Here is a 23,160-nt window from a genome sequence, read left to right as displayed (position 1 = left end):
GAGTCGTCGGCGCCCGCGGATTCCACATCGGACGGTCCACGCCCTCCCGTAGCCCCCTATATAAGGGACCCCCGTGCTCCCCCACCTAAATCCCCGACTCCTCGCCTCCTCCCGTTTGTGGCCAAGCCCACACGGCACACCGTCGCCGCCGCTCGCCCCCGAGAAGAGAGGGAGGCGGCCGCCGCACCGACCCAGCGCCACCCCGCCCGAGTCCCCCGACCTCGATTGGTACGCGGCCCTCGAACCCCTCTCCCTATTCGATCGCTTCGATCTGTGGAGCCCTAGGTCTGATTTGAGCTGTGGATTTTGGGGGATTTAGGGTTTGATCCATGGCGTCGAAGAGGATCCTTAAGGAGTTGAAGGACCTGCAGAAGGACCCACCCACCTCCTGCAGCGCAGGTGATTTGCTCTCTATCATGATAGATTACGTCCAGATCTGGCCATACTGCGATGAACAAGTTGTTTGTTGTGTGATGTATGTGTTGTGGCATGAACGGGAAGCTGTTTGTAGAAGCTTTATGAGCCGTGTGTTATTTTGTGATGATGATTCAAAACTACTTATGATCTATTGTCACATGAGTGTGATGGCCTATCAGGGTTAGACTGTCAGTGTCCTTTCTTCAGTTCGATGATAGGTTTAAAATCGGTTTATAACAGAAAGGCTTGTGGAGTTATCACCAATTCACAACACAACAGACTAGTAGGTTTTATGTAAGCATACTGTATGTTCTCCGATTACCAAAAGCCATTAAATTAACAGCAAGGAGCAATCAGAATTAACCCAGTACGGAGTCATATTCTAGGACCAGGAAGAAGCACTACAAAGCTGGACATTATTCACTAGAGCAACGGGGAGGCCTTCCACTAGAAGGATGTTTTTCACGTGCGGAAGATTGCAATAGGCAGCCTTTGTCGCTAATCTGTGAGATAGTCTTGATTCTTGATAGATACGGAAATAGTCAGTCAATCTTGGCATTTGTTGTAGGTATTACTTGTGTCATGTAATTGATTATTACGTGTTGTGTGTTTGAATGTACTAGATCTTTGGTGCACATTGGATATAGGTATGACTTATATATAATAATCAAATACCCCCCCCCCCCCCCCAAACATCCAAAAACACACAAAAAAGGAAATTAGGTTTGACTCTGTTGTACTCCTTGTTACATTGTGCTTGCTTGGCCAGTTTAGAGTTTTTAAAAATAGTTTGTACTCACTGGTTATGTTTTCCAGGTCCTGTTGGGGAGGACATGTTCCATTGGCAAGCCACTATCATGGGGCCCTCGGACAGCCCATTTGCCGGTGGTGTATTTTTGGTGAACATTCATTTCCCACCGGATTATCCTTTCAAACCACCCAAGGTAATTTCTCTAAATATCAGATTTCTAATACCAGCTCCCTGGTATACTTGTATACTATAGTTACAGTTGTACATCCTCAGATAACAAATATTTTGGTATCTGTTAACTTGTTTATTGGATTCTAATGTTCAGATGAACTTATTTGCAGGTCTCATTCCGGACCAAGGTGTTCCACCCGAACATTAACAGCAACGGAAGCATTTGCCTTGACATTCTCAAGGAACAGTGGAGCCCTGCTCTTACCATATCAAAGGTGAATCATCCACATTATGTCTTCTGTTGAAGTTCTTGTCGTTTTCATGCATATTCTCTGTGCCGTGAGCTGATTAGCTCATCCATCAGGTTTTCTAGCTATGATCCTCGATAACTTCAGGTTACAAAAATAGTTCTGTGGCTATATTGCTGATTTGCTTTTGTTCTGTTCTTGTGTTAACAGGTGCTCCTTTCAATCTGTTCGCTGCTCACGGACCCGAACCCTGATGACCCGCTTGTGCCTGAGATTGCTCACATGTACAAGACTGATAGGGCCAAGTACGAGTCCACTGCTCGCTCCTGGACGCAGAAGTATGCCATGGGCTAGAAGAAGGCCAACTGGTGAATGTGTCCGAACCCGCCAAACGATATCACCTAAATAACCAGCCAAGTCTCTCCCCAACAAGTATGAATGGACTTTTGAGGCCTATTGCGTCCTGTTGAACTCATATGTATTACCTTGCGAAGTCCGTTTGAGTCTGGTAGTCTGTTCTACCTGAGTGTTCCATTATCTGAAGTTGCCTCCTTAATCATATTTATATAGTGTGTGCCTGTGTGGCGTCCGTTGCTTGCATTGTTTATTAAATTTGCGTCATCTGGGTTCAAGGGCCCATCCAGCGCCGAGTTTTGAGAACCTGACGAGCTAGTTGGAACTCCCAAAGAATACAGGATGAGTTATTTACAACCAGCTCCATCGTGGATTTCCTCGGTATACCAGCCAAATTAGTTATTGAGTGTGTTTGGTTCTTTTAACTATAAAGGCATGCAGAGTGCGAGAAGGCGGACAAGAGGCAAAGCTGGAAAGAGTTGTTTGGTTCTGGCTTTTGCTCGTCTCCCATCCACCTCTTTCCTGATCAAATCCGTAGTTCCTGCAAAGCTCAGATCCGCTGCGGGCTAGGTCACCGCGGCGGCTTACGTCATGACGAACTTCTCGATAGCATGCCCCGGAGCTTGCTGATGTATGTGCAGCAAGGTGGCTGGAGTGAAGGCGGAAGTGAGAACGACAGCCACAAGGAGGACCAAGCATTACCAACAAGAAGCTCCGGCCATGAAAAATATATCCATGAATTTATGCAACCAGCATTATGATCGCATCAGCGAAAGAGATTATCTCATCTACAGAATAATTTATTGGCTGTAACAATATTTCGAACTGTACCAAGATCTAATAGATAAATATAAAGGATTACATAGGGAGATGACTTCAATACTGTTAAGGGTAAAAGTGTATTTTTCTTTTTCCAGGTTTCGTCCCCTTTATACTGTTAACATGGTATCATGGCTCTAGGTCCTCCTCGAATCCTCGATTCAAACCGAAGCTTCATCTTCTTCCGCTGATGCTGCCCTCGGGAGGATTGATCTCTACTCCTAAGGACGGCTGTCGGAGGGTGAACTTCTCAAGCGGAGATCCGGAGGGACCTCCTTTGAGATTCAGCCAAAGGGGTGATTCTGAACCCGTCTCGTACATCAAATAAATGGGAGTAAATGAGATGCATGTGGAGTGGAATGATCGGACGCAGGAGGAGTAAATGCTTAGGGGATTTTTTGACAGGTTCGGACCGCACTGAGCGTAATACCCTACTCATGTGTGTATGCTATAAATGCTCTGAGAATGTCTCTCTGAAGATCTGCTGTGTTACAAGAATATTTGTCTAAGTCTAGAGCTTCGTGCTACTTCCGTCGTCGTCCAGAGCTCGTCTGATGTGCCCCGGTGTTCTCAAAACTTGTCCTTCTCCGTGGAGCCCGCCCCTCTTTTATACCCGGTGGGGCGGGTGGCGTGCCCATAAAGGATTGGCGCAAGTTCCAAGGCCTCATAAATGGAAAGTAACCATAATGGGCTGCTGCGTGAGGTGACGGGGAGGGTTGAAAATGCGACCCCGTCCGGTCTTCGTCGTCATCATCCTGCTTCCTAGCGGGCGCAGCGGAGAGGGCCCGCCGGGCAGCCACCGAGCAGCCCCGCGTGCCCCCCCGGTCAGAGCGAGCCTAACACAATAGGGTGGCAGGCGTTGCGCCTCGAGCCCTGCTACGTTATCCCGAGGCGCGCCGGATGACGTGCGATGGGACCCGCGCCTTAAATGTCCCCACGCCTCCCTGCCAGACCGTGGCAGAGACTGACAGCAAGCGTGGGGAGAGTGGTTGGAAGTGACAGGCCACGCGCCCTCTTAAATGCAGTATCGGACCTCTCACCAGTTGACACCTCACTGCTGAGCCCCTGTGGGGACCACCGGCGAAGGACTTCTCAGGCTCTCGGGGAACTGTGAGTGCTCGGGGACTACTGTTCATAGCACCGAGCACTCTCTCCCGGATATGCCCTCTCTTGGTCCTCGGGGAACTCGGGTGCTCGGGGGCCACTGTTCACGGCCTCGAGCACTCTCTCCCGGAACTTGACTGCTCGGGTCCTCGGGAAACTTGGGTGCTCGGGGGTCACTGTTCACGGCCCCGAGCACTCTCTCCCAGAACTGACTTCTCTTGTCATCAGGGAACTTGGGTGCTCGGGGACTACTGTGCACGGCCCCGAGCACCCTATCCCGGGACTTAGTTTTCTCGGGTCATCGGGGAACTCGGGTACTCGGGGACCACTGTGTATGGCCCCGAGCACCCTCTCCCAGGACTTGGTCTTCTCGGACCTCGGGGAGATAACCCCCGAGGGAGGGCGCCACGTGGCACTCCGCTGTTCTGGCCTCGGGACTCGAGGACCCCTGGTTCCCATGTCACTGACAGCGGCCACCTAGTTGTAATATAATTGTAGATCGTCAAGCACCAGCAAGCTCTATCGGGCTCTAACACCGTCCGCATGCGCTGCCCATGGCCGGATCCGCTGCTGGGGCACTCGGCCGTGCCTGCTCCATTTCGCCTCCCCCCTTCATCGCTGGATCCGAGCAGGGACATGGCGCCACCGAGCAGATCCGGTCCTCTCACTGTCGGATCTGCATAGGGGGGCCATGCTATTCCAGCGGGACGGCATCGTGGCTCGCCTACCATCAGTTAGCTCGTCGTTGCGCCCATCCAAGAAGAGAGGGAGGCGGTCGCTGCACTCCCGCTAGCCCGCCGCTCCCGACGTGAGGACGTGTCGCCGCTCTCTATGTTGCTGCCTCCCCACCCACTGGAGATCCGCACCCGCCGGTGGATGGCGAGGAGCAGCCGCGGCCGAGAGGGTGGTGCGCGATGGCGGTGTCTCCGACGCACCATTAGGCCTCCTCTACGCTGGCCTCCTGCGGCGGATCCGCTACCCTCTCGTGCTCGCAGATGGCCGCGGTGTGACGCTTCTCGAACGACGCTGCTCGACCGCGCCCACGAGCTGGTCTTCCTCGCCGAATTTGCTAGCACTAGGGCCCACCACTGATAGACCCATGCTTACCTCACCTGGATCTGTGTCGTCCTGCCGCCGGAGGCCCGCCTCTGCTCAGTCATCAGACTTCACCCTCCAGCCTGCCGCTAAAGGCCTCTCTTTGAGCATATTTTTGGTGCACTTAGTTTGACATATAAATGTCTTTTTTAAGTTGTTTGATTTGAAAACTTAGGAATAACTTCAACTTCCTCATTATTGATATCCCGAACCTTTTGATCATGATCATACTAAATTCTTCGTAAAATAATTGATTAGAAGAATCAAATATAATACTATCGATATATATTTGACAAATAAATAAATTATTATCAACTTTTTAGTAAAATAGTAGTATCAGTTTTGCCTATTTCAAAGCCATTTTTAACAAGAAAGTTTTTAAGACATTCATACCATGCTCTAGGTGCTTACTTAAGTTCATAGAGCGCCTTATAAAGTTTGTATACATGATGAGGATATTTGGGATCTTTAAATCCAAATGTTTCCTTACTAATTCGGAGATAGGTGCATTAAGAAATACGCTCTTAACGTCTATTTGATGTAACTTGAAATCATAATGAGTAGTATAAGCAAATAATATACGAATTGACTCAAGCCTAACGTAAGTCTCACTAAAATCTAAACCTTATATTTCTGTGAAGTCTTAAGCAACCAACATTGTTTTGTTTTTAGTCACGATCTCGTTCTTATCTTGTTTGTTGTGGAAGACACATTTTGTGCCAATCACATTTTGATTAGATCTTTACACCAATGACCAAACTGATCTCGTCTTATATCGCCATTACCTAATCTGGATCTCCAAATGCATCTTATACCTTAAGGTTCCAAAAAGAAAATAAAAGAGTGATATTCACAAAACTTGCAATTCTAGAACGAGTGATTATCCCTTTTTTATATCACCAATGATGTTGTCAACTGGATGATCTTTTTGGATACTTTGATAAACTCTTGAATGTGGCACTTAGGATTATAGTTGAATGTCATCCACATCATCACCATAAAAGAATTTGTTAGAGTTATTATGAGCTTGATCATGAACTAGACTTTGGTCTTAATCTTAAGTTGATGTTGGTGGCTCCACTTGTTGCTCTTGGGGTTCTTGAGATTTGATTTCACTAATTGTCATCTTCTTAATTGTCTCATTTGAAATTTCTTCAACACCTAAAACATTAGAATCAACTTGCTTCCACTTGAAACCATTAGATTCATCAAATATCACATCACATTCGATTTCAACATAACCGATGATTTTATTGAAAACACGGTAAACGTAGGCATTTGATCTATAACCAAACAAGAAACCTTCATTTACCTTAGTATCAAACTTAGAACTTTTGGTCTTCTTGTTTAGAATAAAGCATTTACTACCAAAAGTTTTAAAATAAGACATACTCCCTCTGGGTGCAAATATAGGTCGTTTTAGCATCCTCAACTATTCTCTAAATATAAGTCATTCTCGAACTTCTATGCATTTTTTTTCTCTTTTGTTCCCGTCTTGCTCTTGTTTAATAAATGCTACCACTCTCACAAATGAATGAGTTATCTTTTCCAATACATAATAAATAAAGGGAAACAAGGTCATTTGATCTACTTTATTAATCCTTGTGCATAAATCTAAAACGACCTACATTTGCAATCAGAGGGGGTATTAGACTTGTTACCGGTTAGAAGCTTGTAGGCGGTCTTTTCTAAGATCTTGTGGAGATATAACCAATTGATGATATAACATGTGATGTTGATGGCCTCCCCCAAAATTGATTTAAAGATCTTATACTCATCAAGCTTGATCATTGCCGACTCTATGAGTGTCGTATTGTTCCTCTCGATAACACCATTTTATTGAGGATAATAGGGTGCAAAGAATTCATGTTTGGTCCCTTCTTTATCAAAAAATTCTATAACATTGTGTAATTTTGAATTCGTTTTCGTTGTCGTTTCTCACCCTTTTATCTTTACATCGAATTCATTTTGAGCTCTTCTTACAAATTTCTTGAATATGACTTTTGTTTCACTCTTATCATGCAAAAAGAACAACCAAGTGAAACAAGAATAATCATCAATAATAATCAAACCATATTTGTTACCGTCAATATTCATGTAGGCGATTGGTCCAAATAAATACATTCGAAGAATAGTGCCATTGTGGTCGTCATAACATTCTTGGAGAAGCTCCAATTTATTTGACCGTTTAACATGCACTATAAATTCTATTTTTGTTAAAAGAAATATTTGTTAGTTCTAGGATGTGCTTCCCTTTAGAATTTTAAACAAGTTCTTTATGCTAACATGGGCTAGTCGGCGATGTCATAGCTAACTCATGCTAGACTTAGCAATCAAACAAGTCTTAGATCTTACTTCATCCGTTGAAAAGTCAACAAGATAAAGTTTACCGTTCAAACGACCAGTGAAAGCTATTAAGGAGACTTTACTTACAGAGACGATCACACCCTTATTATTAAAAAGATAATTATAATCTATTTCATAAAGTTATGATACGGATAATAAATTGTAACTAAAATATTTGACTAACAACACATTTAAATTAGAATAATCATTGGAGATAACAATTTAACTTAAACCAATTATCTCTCCTTTCCCATCATCACAAAAACGATATTTTCATGAGATCCTTCATTTTCTTTAAATGATGAGAATATTCCCTTCTCTCCGGTCAGATAATTTGTGCATCCACTATCAAGCACCCAATTTGATTTATCAGATGAGTATGCCTACAAAATAAGTTAAACTTTTATTTTAGGTACCCAAATTTGTTTGTGTCATTTTATGCTAGTTACAAATACTTTTAGCACCCACATATATTTTTATAACTCAATCTTTTGTGCGGGTACCAACATATAGAGTGATAACTTTATCATGGTGGTTCTTTTTAAAATATAAGATGCATAAAAAGTAGATTGAGGTGCATGACCCTTGAGTTGTTTGACTTGTTTGGTGAGATCACTTTGCTTGCCTCCTTTGATGAACTTGAGATACTTCTTGCCATTTATCACCACACGCTCACTTGGCTTGCTTGTATGCATATCAAACACAATACCTCTTTTTTGTTTATTGTCCTTGGTCTCAATGATCTTGTATAGTGCATCTTTGAATTTGTTTGTCTTGATAAATATATACTTAACCAAGGTATTTAACCCCTCATTCTCCTTTTATAATACTTGTAAAGATTGAATATTAGTAGCACAAATATTTATATCAACATAGTAACAACGAGAGCAACCTTAACTAGTGGAAACATTAGAGAGTAAGATCGCATCATTAGAGGAAGAAGAGTTACTCCTAAGAACATCAATTTACACTTCAAGAGTTTTATGAGTTTCACCTAAACATTTGAATTTCTTTTGAAATGTAGAATTGCCACCATCTAGACTCACAATTGAGATAATGACCAAATTAAAATATTTGGTCAATTTCTTAACTTTCTCTTTCTTTTTAGCAAGAAACTCCTCAAATTTAAGGTTTCTCTTCTTTTCAAGGCTCATTGCTTCTCAAGAATCTCCATTAAACTCTCTATCATTTCCATTAGCTCCTCTATTTTAGACATGATATTTTTACTTAAACCTTTAAGTAAAGATTCACAATCATCATCACTATATAGGAGCTTAGGTTGTGATTTTACCTTATACCATTTTGTCATAAGATACTTGAGAGTGTTATCGTCGTCGCTCATGTCATTAAAAAGTGAATTTATCGGTGTAGAAGAGCAGATGGCGATTGTCGGTGAATCAGGAACCGGGGGTCCCCGAATCCCGAGGCCAGGCCAGCAATCCGTCACGTGGCTCCATCCCGCGGAGTCTCCTCCGCAAGGCAAAAAAGATTAAGTCCCGGGAGAGGGCACTCGGGGCCACAATCAGTGGTCCCCGAGTACCCAGGTTCCCCGATGATCTGCGAAGTCTAAGTGCCGGGAAGAAAGTGCTCGAGGAGGTGTACGGTGACCCCCGAGCACCCGAGTCCCCCGATGACCAGGAAAGCTAAGTACCGGGAGAAGTGTGCCCGGGGCCGCGAGCGGTGGCCTCCCGGGCACCCAAGTATCCCGAGGACCCACTGAAGAAAGTTCCGGGAGAGAGTGCTCGGGGCTACAAACCGCGGCCCCTGAGCACTCAGTTCCCCGATGATCCGTACAAACATGCCCGGGAGAGAGTGCTCGGGGAGGTGATCAGTAGTCCCCGAGCACTCGGTTCCCCGAGGACCGAGGAAGGGCGTTCTCGGGAGAGAGTGCTCGGGGAGGTGAACAGTGACCCCCGAGCACTCGGTTCCCCAACGACCCAGGAAGCCCCTCCGTCGGTGGCCCCCACAGGGGCCCAATGATGAGGTGTCAGCCAGTCAAAGGCTCGAGGCCGCATTTAAGAGCACGCGCGGCCTGTCACCTCCAACTACTCCCACCACGCTCGGTGTCAGTTCCTGCCATATTCTGGCAGAAGGGCGTGAGGACATTAAATGCACGGGTCTCATCCCGTGCCATCCGGCACGTCTTGGGATAACGTCGTAAGGGCCTAGGCGTTCCGTCTGCCGCGCTGCTGTGGCAGGAGAACAAGACAGGGCGGGCACGCCGGGCCGCTCTGCGGCTGCCCGGTGGGCCCTCTCCACGGCGCCCGTTGCCAGTGTATTTATGGTGACGGATGACCGGGAGCGGGACGCATTTTCCACCCCCAATCACTTCGCACAGAGGCTATGATGACGCCCTTTCCATTTATGGTGCCTTAAAACTCGTGCCCTCCCATTCGGGGCACGCTACTGCTGGCAGGTATTTAAGGCAGCCGGCAGCACGGACAAAGACAGGTGGTTCTGGCTCAGGGAAAGCTGAAGCAGTTAAGGAAGTAGAGAAGATCGAGAAGTCCAAGAGCACCCAAGGCAACAGATACACACAGACCGAAGAACAAGGAGCCCCAGGTTCTAGGATAGACAAACATTCTAGGGACATTCCCAGGGCATTTATAGTATCCATACAGGAGTAGGGTGTTACGCCTCCGTGCGGCTCGAACCTGCTCGAACCTGTCTAAACCCCAGTGCATTTACTTCGTTCCGCACTAGATCATTCCACCCCGCCAGCCATCGCATTTATACCCATTTATTTCTCCGGCAAACATATTCAGGATCATCCCTCCGATCGAATCTCTAAAAAGGGATCCCTCAGGATCCCTGCGACAGGAGTTAACCCTCCAACAGCGATGATGGTGACCCCTTCATCATCGGAGTTGGAGTCTCACTCCTCGCCAATGTGAGCTTGACCAGAATATTTCTTCTTATGGGGTCTTGTACTTGTCCTTTTTGAAAGACTTGTTCTTCCTTGTCCTTGCCCTTTTCTTATTAGGACATTTGGTGATAAAGTGGTAGACTTCGTCACACTCATAGCAAATTCTCTTAGATGTTCTTCTTTTAGACATGTCTCTCTTGTGCTTGCTATAGCCAGTTTTCTTTATAAATTTCTTGAATTTCCTTAAAAAAAGCAATCATTTCGTCATTAGAGCCCTTATCTTCACTTGAGTTTGATTCTTCAACTTGCTTACTCTTACTTGCCTTAAATGCTACTTCTTTGTTTTTAGAGGTTGAGTTTTACTTGACTAGGTTTTTAACTTCACTAGCTTCCTCCTCCATGAGCTCATGAGCAAGAATTCAACCGAGCACAACACTTGGTGTGAGCCTCTTGTAGTCTCTTCTTTCTCGGATAAGGGTGATCAAGATGGGGTTTCTTGATGCAAAAACTCTTAGCAATCTACATTTGCAGAGACGAGGATAACCTTCATAAACTTCACGAGACACTCCACTAGGTGCTCTCTGGGTAACATTTAGCCATCTAGGAGCTCTAAGCTCCAAAAGTAACGAACGCGAATCGACGGTTTGATAACAAACTCAAGTGCTCGAAAGATGATTTTATGCTCACTAGTACTCAATCTCACTTTCCTAACCTAACTTTCAAAACCTTGCAAGATTTGATACACTAAAAGATTTAGAAGGGCTATTGAATGGCTATGAATGTGTTTGTCTCAAGTTGGTTCAGCAACAACATCACTTAAATAGAGAGAGGGAGGGATATTTATACCCTTCCAAAAAACTAAATATTACATTGTTTATTTATACTGATCCGAAGTATCCAGATTCAACCTAAAAACTCCACGTTGGCACTTTAACACGTAAACAAAAGCCCTGTTCGGAACCCAATACAGAGGGTCCAAATGGTTGACAGATTCCAGAGTAACCAGGTTAACCTGAAGACTCCGGGTAAAACATAAGGGCACTAACCAAACAACCGCTAGAGCTGGAGTTCAAAAACTACGAATAATCTAGAGTATCCAGATCAGCCTAGAGACTCCAGTTATAGACTTAGTACTTACGAGATATTCGTGAGGTAATTTATGTCTCTCTTCTTTAGTCTAAATAGGTAATTTGAGCACTAAAACATCTTTAAATCTATCTATGCGTATGTTTCTTGATAGTATGATATACTATCTATATGTATTTTTCTTGATAGTACGATATACTATCTATACGTATTTTTTTTGATAGTACGATATACCTATACTCAAATTTAAAAATAAAATTAATTTAAATCTATTGAGTGTAAGAGACGCCACATCATTTAACTTTTTTGATAGGACTAAAATATATTCATAACTTTAACAAACTTATTAATTTCTTAATCATTTATCATCAATTATACAAAACTCACCATCAATTATACAAAACTCACGTAGAAACCTAGATACACTTTCAATAACAACAATGATCAAGGATGCATTTGCTCATAGTACATATGTACATGATATGGACTTAAAAATATTGGTTTTTTCTATACTAGTGGCCTGGATGTTGTATAGCCTATTTAGGGAACAGCTACATGGAAAACCCATGTCTTCTTTTTCTTGCTCATGGACTCCGTTACCGTGCAATTGTAACTTCGTTACTGAGGTTCTTATTACCAAGAATTCACAAACGATGGACCATTCCGACGTATCTTCTGGCGGAACTGCTTCTTCTTCACGCACCATGTCTCGTTGAAAGTACTCACCTAAAGTTCAAGCAGCCCTTAGTAAAAGTGAAACTATACCAACAATGAATTGGACACAAACAAAGCTCAAGGCTCCATGTCCTTACATTGCTAATTGTCTTTGCACCAAACCAGGCAGAATCGGTGCCAAATGCAGGAGGAAGTACTCTTATTCCTTCTGAAATGTATGGCGGAAGAAATTGGTGCAGCTCTTTCTCCAGCCTCTCTGTTGTATTACATGGTATCTGTCAGTGTCAGCAAAAATAAACACGATCCAGAATAAATAGCATTACCCATCATCATTCCATGTTTGATTAAAAACCAATTAATACCTAATAAGCATATCAGCATTAAAATGCATAGGAAAATACCTGGCAAACCAGGTAAGCATGATGATCCACCGGCTAAAACGACCGTTTTGTACCAGCTGTCATCACCGACCACTTCTGAATTGTAGCAGTGATCCATACATAGAGATACTGCTTTGTGCAAGCCCATAGCACGCCTGCAAGGTAAGCATTGAGCAACCATAACTGAACTGTAATAAAAGCACGAATCAAGCTATATATGAAGATAACATACATTCCTCCGATATGGGGCTGAAAAAGGATTTCTGCAGTCTTGAATCTTTCTTCCGACAGAGTGAACCACCCTTCACCATCAACCTCACAAGAAGCTTGTGTGTCTTTACGTAGCTCAGCTTCATAATCAGCCGCTACGTAGCAAAGTTTCTTCGCATATGAGAGAGGTAGAGCCACATATTAGAGATCATCTCCATTTTGTGATATTCATGTTTAAAAAGGTAGCCATGGCCATTAGGTAAAATTCTAAGAAGAATGCCCGTACACCCAAAATAACTTCAACTGTTGTGGCATAAACAAACTTTACCTCCTTGATGGTTCGAACAGTGTACGGTGACTCACAAGATATATTTCTCCGCTGCATTAGCTCCTTAAGAAATCCAGTAAGTTTAAGGGCACCTTGCCCTACAGTTTCAACACCTATCTCATGCATTACCCTACCTTGAAAAACTGTTGAAAACATATTACATCAGAATGACGAAATGTAAATGACATCACCATGTGCAATTGAAACATGTAAATGGCATAACTGACGCTCCCCAATCTCATGAGAAACAGCAAATACTGGGGGGAAAAAGAATTAGTACTGTCACCAATATTGAACCCTACAAAAGAAAAGCAAGAATACAAATAATTACTTACTGGGAACAACCGAAGTGACATTGAATCCAATGTGGACAATGATACCCGAGGTCCGTTTAGAAGCATATAAAGCTAGAACTGCCTGGAAAGCAAATGCCAATGAGCTCACTGCCAATGATCTCAATTGGGCAGCTCCAGCTTGGACCAAAACGCGTGATTCTGATATGGTGCAATTACATGAACCAACTAATTTACGAAAACCTAAATCCGAAGGACAAATTGCTTCACGACCGAGCGACGATTGAATTAAATAGAAATCACAAGGTGAAAAAAACTATCCAGTTTATTTAAACAGTAATCAAAGGGAATGTAAGAATGCATACTTGATTAACAGCGCAAACAGCAGGAACATTCATATCAAACAAGACAGAGTACAGCGTCTCCTTGTATTGCTTTCTTGAGGCCCTAGCAGGCTCAGTATCTGTGACAAATAGAATTACACTTATAGGTACCCGGATATATGGGTCACAGTAACGGATTCGATTTTAAAATAAGGAAAAAAATGTAAAGAGTTGATGGGTACGAAGCAATGAATATATTTCGCGAGTGTAGTGCAATAATACTGATGAAGGTAAGTAATATGGTCAAAATGCAGAACCACAAACTAGAAAGTTGGGTCAAGTGAGATTACAAACCATCAGAGTGGCAGAGTGGAAGGACAACAATAATTGGTTGAGTGGAAGGCTTTACTTGCATCCTGCAAGAGTCAAGAATGGCACGAAAAAATGTAATGAATATGTCTGGAGCAAGAATTTAATCTAAACACCACACGAGATGATTAATCAGAAAAAAATTGATAGACTTGCAGCTCCTGATGACTTCAAACCAAATCAGTGGCGAAGGAAAAAAGGAACTAAAGTATGATTTTCACATTTCAGGTTAGCTTCTTTTGTGTAAGAGACTACAACAAATGCCAATAAGTGAATATAAAAGCAGATTAGAATTTTGAGTTGAACACAGATCTGTATATCCCAGTACAGTAAAGGATACTGGGACAACAGAGTATCATCTCTTAAGTTTTCGTGATTTAGATACTAGCAAATATAAAAATAATCATGGAAGAGTAATCTCCTAGCATGTGCTAGAAGGATAGAATTGGAACATGAACTATCAACAGCAAATATCCAAACAGCAATATAAATGAGCACACATCCTAGAATACTTGTGCACATGCATGCTCATGTCAAAGCTAGAGATGGTGCAGTCACTTTGACAACAGGCAGCCTAGTCAGCCTAAGTTTTCATAAACATAACAAAAAATGTACAATATAATTTCACCCAATGCCCACTCGAATCATCAATAAAATTCCCTTTAAGACCAGAAAAGGTTGCCAGCGGACAAATTTGCTGCAGCTAAGGCTAAACTGCTTGATCAGTACAGAAAAGAACATACTACTGTGTATGTGAACTGGTTTTAAAACCTGGTATATACTGTAGAGAAGAAGAGACGAAGCCTTGCATACATAGGTGATTCGATGTTACCAAATTCCTGCGTGAAAATTCCAACAGACATGGCAAAAATGACATCTCTCTATCGTCAGTTAACATAAATCTTGAGATTGGTAGGTTAACATTGGTCATCACAATGTTCATGGGCATGTGCCTTTAGGATGAGACCCTGACCACTAATCACCACAGCTTACCATCAATGTGGCGCAACGCCCAGAAGGAGCAGCATACTTGCTCCAGCCATACTTGCAATACCCGGATCCACCTTCAATAAAAGAAACAACAGGGAACATACCAAGACTGAAATTAAAGAAGAAGAAGGAGGAGGGCAATCCACATTTCATCACACATGTAAAGAGCTAAACTTCAACAGACTATTACGGCAATCTTATATGGATACATAATATAGCATATCTTTCATAGCCAGTTGCTTCTGTGATAAACTCATGCAATAAGTTTGCCTAGTAACCGAAGATGCACAAACAGTAATAACGTTTATTTTGTTATATATATCAAGTGAGTGTACGCAACTATCCGAGCATTTAATGTTTTCTTTTTTCAGAGTGTAGAGCATGTATTATCAGGAGTATGCTAGTTGTTACCATCCACTATGACAGAACCCGGAACCACCGCTCTGAGGCCGTAAATCTGCTTGAACGAGAGCTGCGGCCGGTTATTGTAATACAATCTACAAACGCGTAGCGATGTCAGGTACAATAGCGAGCGCGAAGCACAATTGTGAGAACTACAGTGGGTGAGACGGGATAGGCGGTACGAACCTGGGGTCCGAGGCGGGGCTGGAAGCGAGGTGCGTTTCGGCGAATACGACGAGGTCCCAGGGCTCGGGGCCGAGGCGGAGGAAGAAGGCCCAGAGGTCGTTATCGGAGGCGAGGATGCGCCACGCGCGGCAGACGGCGCTGGTGCGCGCGGCGTCGGCGGGTCCGAGAAGGCGCAGGATCTGGACGAGCACGTCGGTCGGGACGGCGTCGAGCGTGCCCATCGAGAGCGAGGCGTAGTACTCGGCCGGCGGCGCACGGCGGCCCCGCGGGGAGGAGGCCGCCGGGCCGGGCAGCGGCGCCGCGCGAGTGAGCACGGAGCCCCACACCTTGCGGAGCAGCATCGCCATGGGGGATTGGATCGGGTTGCGTTGGTTCTGTCGCCGGCCCCGATGACACTGGCTCGGCGGTCGGTAGCGCTACATGTGCGGATGCGGACAGACGAAGCGCGGTGCGGCCGAGGAGGCCGAAGCAACCAGAAGCTTTGGAAGGGACGGACGGCCGGGGAGACGAACCGGGACACGGCCGGACGGGGTGCGCTCGGGGATTGGATATTCGTCGCGTGCGCGGCTCGTGACGCGGCCGAGGTCCCGTTGTTCTTGGTGAGCTGCTGCTGCTACCGGTGCACTCCCTCACTGGCCAATATGCAAAGGTTCGGAACATGTGCTATGTCAAGTGCACCAGGTAATGATTAAATTTGTATTATTTTATTCTGCTTAAAACAATAATTGTTTTTGCAAGAATAGAGTTTTAATTAAAAAATGATAAAGTAGTAATATATCATAGGAAATGCAAAGGGAAAATACATATGTCATAACAAATTTTTAGATAAAACATGGTCTGAAACATTAATTTACAACCTAAAACAGTATTGAACACAGTTACAGTTAAAGATAAGAGCTAAAACTTAAATTGGTAATATTGTAAAACAATGTATATTAGACATGGATATAATTATGAAAAAACCTAGATTTTCCTTTGATAAATAGCCAATCCATGAGCATGTGCACGTGCACGGGACAACCTGGGCTCCGATCTATTTGGCCTTTTGACCCAAAGCTCGGTCGGGCTCCCCCTCACCTCACGCCATATAAAAGAGCAAGAGGGGGGTCATTAGGGTTGAACCATAACCGCACGCCCCCACTGTGTACCGCCTGGGTGGAAAACACGCCGCCAGTGAGGGGTTGGAGCCTGGCCGACCTAGAAGGAGAGTGTGTCGTTAGAGATGGGCTGGAGTCGAGCCGGTCGAGATACAGGCCACATCGCCAGAGAGGGGTCGGAGCCGAGCCAACCGGGATGGAGGCCACGTCGCCGGAGATGAAAAGGGCTCGCATAGCTGACGTTGAGAAGCCGGGCTTCCAACGTTGAGAGGTCAAAAGGCTAGACGCGAGCGTCGTGATTCGCCGCCTTCTTCATGGCACCGATGGGGTCACCAGCGTTGGGGGCGCATTGCCTCCTTCCCCTTCACACGCACGCATGAAAGGGCCCGAAAGCTCATTTTCCCATGCATGTGCGCATGTCGGGTCACGCTTAGGTGTCGTCGGAGGGGAAGTCGCGGGCCGTGCGAGCCCACAACCCAGGGCGAAGACCTAGACGACGGTTGGTCGGCACTGTTGCAAAGCGATGAAGACGACGATACGACATTGCAGCGGAGGAAGAAGGGGTCGACGACGTCGCTATTGCTGCTGCTAGGGCGTTGATGTCAGGGACAGCCTGCAGAGGAGGAATAGTTTGGGAGAGCGCCCATGGGACGTACTCCTCTGGGTCCTCCTCCGATGAGTAGCCTATCGTTGCTGGCGCTGGTGTGCTATTGAAGAAGGGGAAGCACCGTGTGGGCTACCATGGTGGGCGGTGGGCCGAAGGCAACCGCTGTAGAGGTTGCGGCCACCGCATAGAAGGACTCCACGCCGGTGGTCGGGGCTGTTGTGGCCCTTACTACAAAAGAGAAGGGCGGCAAGGGCAGCGCAACCGGTGGTAGAGAGGACGGTGGCCAAACGGTAGTGGTTGACGCAGGGGCTGCAGCGTGTACAGTTGAACGCACTGGGTCGCTGGTGCGGCCAGGCCGACGTCGAATAGTACTATGGTTCGGACAATGAAAGAAAGGGTGATGGCGTGGACGATGTGGTAAGACGACGACGATGAAGTACGAAGATGCAGGTATACCATGAATAGAGCAAAATATATTTGTTATGGAGTGCTCACCGTCTGAGAGAGTCTTTCATGCCTCTCTGTTCTTGATTTTCCTCTTTGTTCTTGATTGTTGTAGCCAATCAGTGGTAGAACTAGTGTCTGATAATATATTAGAGTAGAGATCAAACAGTAAATTGAGATATTAAAGGGAATATCTCAACTTATATTATTAATCAACAATGTTTACATATTTATACTGGAGGAATGGATGATAAGCCATCTGTTCTGGGGTCGGTTTTCTCCGACGAGCGTCCCTCCAGCATGTAACTGCTAATTACACGATTAACTGCTAAAAATTATCAAGCTTAAGTACGTCTGTTCGTAACAGCTGCTACCGGTGCACTCATCTCGGATCACTCCCTCACTGGGGTCTGTGTTTGTGTTCGAGTCGAGCTCAGCTGGATTCCGCGATATTCCATGGTCTGAAAGACGATAGCACCCCTAATAAATTAAAAGATAATGACGCAAATTGAGTGACAATGAAGTTTCCGATCGTCTGCATTTGTTCGTTATTGTGGGTGTTTGGCTGTGGGAGTGCCTAATCGACAATTGCCCACCGCATGACCAACCAAATTAGGGATCCAAATTAATTAACCGGAGGTTACTCATTTATCCTCTTTAATTCAACTAATAACACTAGTTTTTTAAAAATTGTTCAATTTAATAAAAATAATGATATTAATTGAACAAAAGAATGTTATTTTAGATTAATTAATTTGCACCTTAAACCAAATAGACATTTTCAGCTTCTTCCTCATCCTGTTCTGATGCCTTGACACGAGTACTCGCTGGTTTTCCTTTTCCTCTTCTCCTACACCACAAAACAACTTGTAAAGTTGAAGTTTCAATTCGAAACTTAGGACTTCCAGTTTTATTTTTCCACATTTCATGAAACTCTAATTTTTTTCCCACATTTCAGATAAAAAATTAAAGTATTCAGCCCGAGAAACCAAATTCAAACTCATTATTCGAACTTTCCTTTTCGAGACGACGATCTGCAATTATGACACGCCAATCACTCGGGAGGATTCAATCTAGTTTCATGTTTTTATACTACTATAAAATACACAAGGTGTAATAGAATCTAATGATCTTCATCGTCGATCTGAATTGATTAAATAGCTGACGTACATTGATTCTTCCTATTCCTCATTTAAAAATATATTTAATCTCACATAAATTTCCTTTATATCTAGATGTTCAATATTTACATTCCATATATTCTAAAAATACATTCAATCCCTAATTATTTGTATTTCATACCTAGACGTTCAATATTTATCCTTCATATATCATTATATCCTGATTAATTTCACATGTACGAAACATATGTACAGTTGCTAGTAAATGTATATTTATCTTCCCCTCTTTGCATTTAAGATAAAAAATTTGTGCAAGCAAGTAAATAGGTGTAAATGTGTAAACCATGAATATCGTCCGTCTGATCCATATCTGAATGCTATAGTTGATTTACCATCCTACCCGTTGAGAGGTTGATGTGTAGAAAAAACTCATATAGTCATAAAATATCGTGAAATAATCTCTCCACTTGTGAAACGATGAGATCAATCTTAATCTTCAGATGGAAATCGGATAGAAGATATTTATTGTTTGCACGTTTATATGCATTTACTTATTTGAAAGCTACAACCTCATAAAGGGTAGCGATTTTTATGATGCTAGTGGATCGGGTTCCTCTAACTTTAACGTTACAGTAACATTGAAGTCAGGATGGCGTGAGGGCCTGGATGGGGATTCGCGAGACTGCTATCCATACGTGCATACTATTTGCTAAAAGTCATCGACACAGCTACTTTTGGTTGAAGATTTCAAAGAAAGCGATAAGTTCCAAAGCTATTGATATATTTGCATTTCACTTCACTCGTATCCCTACATTCAACCATTTTATTAGTTCATCTTGCCTCCGTTGAATTTTGTCCACTGTCCGCTACTTCTAGATCATTCGAGGGTATATGTCTTCCTTTTACATTAATTTCATGGACTGTCTCATACACAGTACATCATCACCCATGGCATGTGCTCATTACTCAACTTCAGATATCAGAAGCTGGAATTTATGCTTAATTACCCTTACTCAATATTTTCATGCCTCAGCGCGAGGATAGGAGGACAAAAACACATCTGCACACTGCACAACACGCTGATCAGCAGTCGAGCTGCAGCCTAGAAACCCAAGAACTTTCCTCCAAAAAACCAAGAACTCGTGGATCGCCTGTATAATTCTTACATCATATAACGGCGGGCGGACGGGCCAACCAACCCAAGGATAGGAATGCGCGCAACAACCAACCACCGCACTCGAACCAGCGATCGATGACGATCGAGCTCGAGGCAGGCCAACTACGAATGTACAAACGGGACCGCGAAATCGGCATCGTCGCCATCAGCAGATGACGCAAGAGTTGGGGTCCTCCTCCGCGCTGTGGACGACGTACTGGGGTGGGTAGGGGTGCTGCGGATACCACGGCGGGCACACCACGAGCTTGGGCGGGTCCTGCTTTTTATCCCCGCCGCCGTCCTTCTTATCGCCCTCTTTCTTGGCGCCGTCCTTCTTGTCCCCGTCTTTCTTCTCCTCCTTGGCCGGCCCAACGGAGACGATGGCTGCGGACCCGTGCTTGCGCAGCTTGGCCACGACGTCGACGGGGTCGGCGAGGCCAACCACCGTCAGCTTCTGCTCCTTCATGTCCACGGAGATCGACTCGATACCTGCGGTTGCGTTGCAGCAAGTTCTTGTCGTCAGAGATCAGAATTCGGAGATGGATCACAAACCAAAGGTTTTTTTTTTTTTTTTTGGTTCAGTTTGCAAATTTTGAAGACACAGACACCTCCATGACTCAGAAGCAGAGCAGATAAAGGAAGGAGGCCAGTACCAGGGAGAGTGGAAACTGCTTTCATCGCCTTCTGCTTATCCTTGTCGTCGTGCAGGTCCAGCTTCAGCACGATCTTCTGCAGCAGGACAAACAACAATCCAGTTAAGCAACCGGCGGCCGTACGAGCAATCAATAGCTGGAAGCTTGCTGATAACAGCTGCAAATCAAGCAAGAATTCTCAAGTGATTACGCACCTTCGCGGCCATAGCCAAGCCAACCGGGATTGATCTCTCTACCGTGCCGAACCAGCAGCCGCTCTTATGGCTGGCCGCCTTTGCTCTGCCCGGGCCGGCGTATACGATGTCAGCAATTGATTAAATGGAATGCCGGGCTGTGTCTCGGCGGTGAATTCGACGGGCAACGGTACGAACAAATGATACTAGTTTAATTGGGACGGCAAGGAGATGGAGAGCGACGCGAATTTATAGCAGGAGGGGAGGCCGCGGGAGTGGCACTGGGGCATCAACGTCGCGGTCGCGGACTGACGACTTTTCGGCCCACCATGACAGCGTGAAAATGGATCCGGTTTCTAAAGAAACGGAGCGGCGTCGAGCTCGGGCAAAGGCTAGGATTCAAGGAAGCCCCGACGAAGGCGGCTGGTTGATCTGATCGAGCCGAATCGTGTGACGCGCCAACGAAACCGTCGCGTGGCTACATGGTCGCTCGCGCTCGCGCTGTTCCGGCGCTGCTTGGACCCGTCCGCGCGTGGGGGTGGGGTGGGTGGGCGGCTGCTCAGGGAGCAGGGAGCCGTGCCGTGTGCAACGCGCCCGCCAGACGAGATCGCTCGCCAGACGTGACCACTTGACGGGAACAGTGGCCGCGAGGCCCGCGACGACCGGCCGAGTCTTCGTCTTGGGGCCTGAGGGCTGTTCGGTTCTAGCCTCCAGTAAGTTAAACTAAAATTTGATTATGTTAAAATGTAATCATAACAAGTAGTATTTGGTTTAAGAAAAATAAAAAATTCAACGAGCCAAAAATCGAGACGATTATTTTAGACACTAAAATATTGTCTAGTTTTGCTATTAAAAAAATAGCTACCTAATTTTTCAAAATATGATCAAATTTTAATCTTAAACCAAACAAAAACTAAATTTAATAGAAATAACTAAATTTTAACTTAGCTTCTTAAAACAAAACCAAACAGCCCTGACTCCATCGGCAGCATGTTGACTGACTTGGGAGCTCGGCTCGGATTAGTGGCAGTACTGTCGCCAGGTAGCTGTTAGTGGAAGTGAGCCCGGGCTACCTATTGCTGCAGTGCTAGTGAACGGTGAAGTCCACGCCGTGTGCTGAATTGCTGAAAGACGGAAGACGTGCGCTTGTTCAGTGCCACGTTTCAGAATTTCCCGGGAAAGTGATTGTTACGGTGCAACAGTTAAACTGAGTGCTAAAAAACAAATATAACGTTAGCAGACAGGTTGCTTCCGGGAAGCTGGATCTAGTGCATTAATTGTACGATCACCGTAGCATTAACTGTACTCTGTGGACGAGTTGATTTGACTCCTCTTGGTGACTTCATCATTGTTTTTCTAGAAACACCCGTAAAGACACACGCTCACGTCATAATACATATATTTATATTAACTTAAAAAATCAAAGATGCGATGTTTTAAGATTGATAAAATTATTATAAATATTTCGTTATTGATAAACATATCATCTACCGTGGGAAAAAATCTGCTTTAATAAAATATACCAAAAGCAGACTTAGTATTTTAATATCTAATAAATAGGAGATACAATCTCCTTCACCCACCATCTAGCTAATGTTTGATTCTCCGTTAGGACTTAGTACTCAATTGATCACGTGCTCAGGCAGATTCAAAGGAAACATCAATTGATCACATGCTCAGGCAGATTCAAAGGAAACATCAATCGCGCATGTTGCGTTGGCTGGCTTGATAGTGCGTTCGTTCGTCAGAACAAACTTTATCACCTCCGTATGTTCAACAATTCTTTGCCCGGATCAGGTGCTTGAAAAGTTTGCGACAGAAGAAAGAAGTATATGTTCTAAAAGCTGCACAAGCCTTTTGCCTTATGAGAAAGAGAAAAATGCAAATCTTTTAAAAATCAGTCTGGTTTCGAGATTCTTCTTAGAAGTTATTTTTATTGCAAAAGGTCACCTATAAATTCTGTCCAATCTAAATTATATCTTTGCGTAAGTGTTTTGCTTCTCTATTTCATTGCCGCTGGCATGGACATGGGGCTCACTATAGCAGCCTAGCCAGGCTCGATCTGGGGTGAAGATGGTTAAGTTGCATCTTTATTCGAGCTTGACTTGCTCGGTCGCTCTGCTCTTCGAACTCGTCTCCATACATCGAGTGCAGAGGCGAACCATAGGAGGAAGCGAAGTGATGAAATCGGTGGCGTTGGCTCCAATAGAGATTTTCAGTGAGAAGTGACTTAAGGCTAAGGCAGGTAATTGTCATTCTTACTCGATTCCTGTAATATCCTGAGATTTTTAACATGTTAATTAATTGCAAATTTCATTCTAAATTAAAACTTTTTTTACTTAATTAAGTCAACTAAAATCAAGGAAAAATACATACTCAAATATATTAACTTGACTAGGTATTCCAAACTGCACTAGGGTTATTTTCAAAATGATCTCTGCATTAAATTAGTTCACATGTATTGTTTTATGGTTTTTATGGTTCTTTGTATGGAGA

At 44.4% G+C, this 23,160-nt stretch overlaps 3 protein-coding genes across 5 annotated transcripts; 1 reads left to right on the top strand and 2 right to left on the bottom strand.

Moving 5' to 3' along the window:
* Window positions 1–72: 72 nt before the first annotated feature.
* LOC133887872 (ubiquitin-conjugating enzyme E2 28-like) lies at window positions 73–2,199 on the top strand. The gene is made up of 5 exons (XM_062327866.1): window positions 73–228; window positions 320–399; window positions 1,234–1,361; window positions 1,510–1,614; window positions 1,798–2,199. The coding sequence occupies exons 2-5, from the start codon at window positions 330–332 to the stop codon at window positions 1,939–1,941; spliced, it is 447 nt and encodes a 148-aa protein (XP_062183850.1). The 5' UTR covers window positions 73–228; window positions 320–329; the 3' UTR covers window positions 1,942–2,199.
* Window positions 2,200–11,580: 9,381 nt separating this feature from the next.
* LOC133888219 (actin-related protein 8) lies at window positions 11,581–16,051 on the bottom strand. Of its 3 annotated transcripts, XM_062328375.1 has the most exons (12): window positions 15,414–16,048; window positions 15,237–15,322; window positions 14,829–14,899; window positions 14,607–14,674; window positions 13,821–13,882; window positions 13,509–13,606; window positions 13,186–13,267; window positions 12,851–12,993; window positions 12,545–12,693; window positions 12,334–12,467; window positions 12,070–12,188; window positions 11,581–11,983 (listed from the first exon to the last, which is right to left on the bottom strand). In XM_062328375.1, exons 1-12 carry the CDS (start codon window positions 15,758–15,760, stop codon window positions 11,891–11,893), a joined length of 1,452 nt encoding a protein of 483 aa, XP_062184359.1. In that variant the 5' UTR covers window positions 15,761–16,048; the 3' UTR covers window positions 11,581–11,890. The 3 variants fall into 3 exon arrangements, with proteins under 3 accessions (XP_062184359.1, XP_062184361.1, XP_062184360.1); XM_062328377.1 differs by lacking the exon at window positions 15,237–15,322 and having other exon boundaries at window positions 15,414–15,546; XM_062328376.1 differs by lacking the exon at window positions 11,581–11,983 and having other exon boundaries at window positions 12,069–12,207; window positions 15,414–16,051.
* Window positions 16,052–19,659: 3,608 nt separating this feature from the next.
* Window positions 19,660–20,900, bottom strand: LOC133888989 (heavy metal-associated isoprenylated plant protein 39-like). Its single transcript, XM_062329418.1, has 3 exons — window positions 20,686–20,900; window positions 20,492–20,567; window positions 19,660–20,327 (listed from the first exon to the last, which is right to left on the bottom strand). The coding sequence occupies exons 1-3, from the start codon at window positions 20,695–20,697 to the stop codon at window positions 20,005–20,007; spliced, it is 411 nt and encodes a 136-aa protein (XP_062185402.1). The 5' UTR covers window positions 20,698–20,900; the 3' UTR covers window positions 19,660–20,004.
* Window positions 20,901–23,160: the final 2,260 nt, after the last annotated feature.

The sequence above is a fragment of the Phragmites australis genome, chromosome 13 (genome assembly GCF_958298935.1).
Source record: "Phragmites australis chromosome 13, lpPhrAust1.1, whole genome shotgun sequence".
In the NCBI taxonomy this organism is placed as follows: domain Eukaryota; kingdom Viridiplantae; phylum Streptophyta; class Magnoliopsida; order Poales; family Poaceae; genus Phragmites; species Phragmites australis.
Note: the sequence above shows the minus strand (reverse complement) of the source record. Positions and strands in the feature narration are given on the sequence as shown.

Coding starts and splice junctions, on each gene's coding strand:
- LOC133887872 (XM_062327866.1), top strand. CDS start 330: ATGGCGTCGAAGAGGATCCTTAAGGAGTTGAAGGACCTGCAGAAGGAC. Junction 1,362..1,509: donor ATCCTTTCAAACCACCCAAG/GTAATTTCTCTA, acceptor ACTTATTTGCAG/GTCTCATTCCGGACCAAGGT. Junction 1,615..1,797: donor CTGCTCTTACCATATCAAAG/GTGAATCATCCA, acceptor TTGTGTTAACAG/GTGCTCCTTTCAATCTGTTC.
- LOC133888219 (XM_062328375.1), bottom strand. CDS start 15,760: ATGGCGATGCTGCTCCGCAAGGTGTGGGGCTCCGTGCTCACTCGCGCG. Junction 14,675..14,828: donor GGCGTTGCGCCACATTGATG/GTAAGCTGTGGT, acceptor ATTTTCACGCAG/GAATTTGGTAACATCGAATC. Junction 12,694..12,850: donor CTGTTCGAACCATCAAGGAG/GTAAAGTTTGTT, acceptor TCATATGCGAAG/AAACTTTGCTACGTAGCGGC.
- LOC133888989 (XM_062329418.1), bottom strand. Junction 20,328..20,491: donor AGCAGTTTCCACTCTCCCTG/GTACTGGCCTCC, acceptor ACGCAACCGCAG/GTATCGAGTCGATCTCCGTG.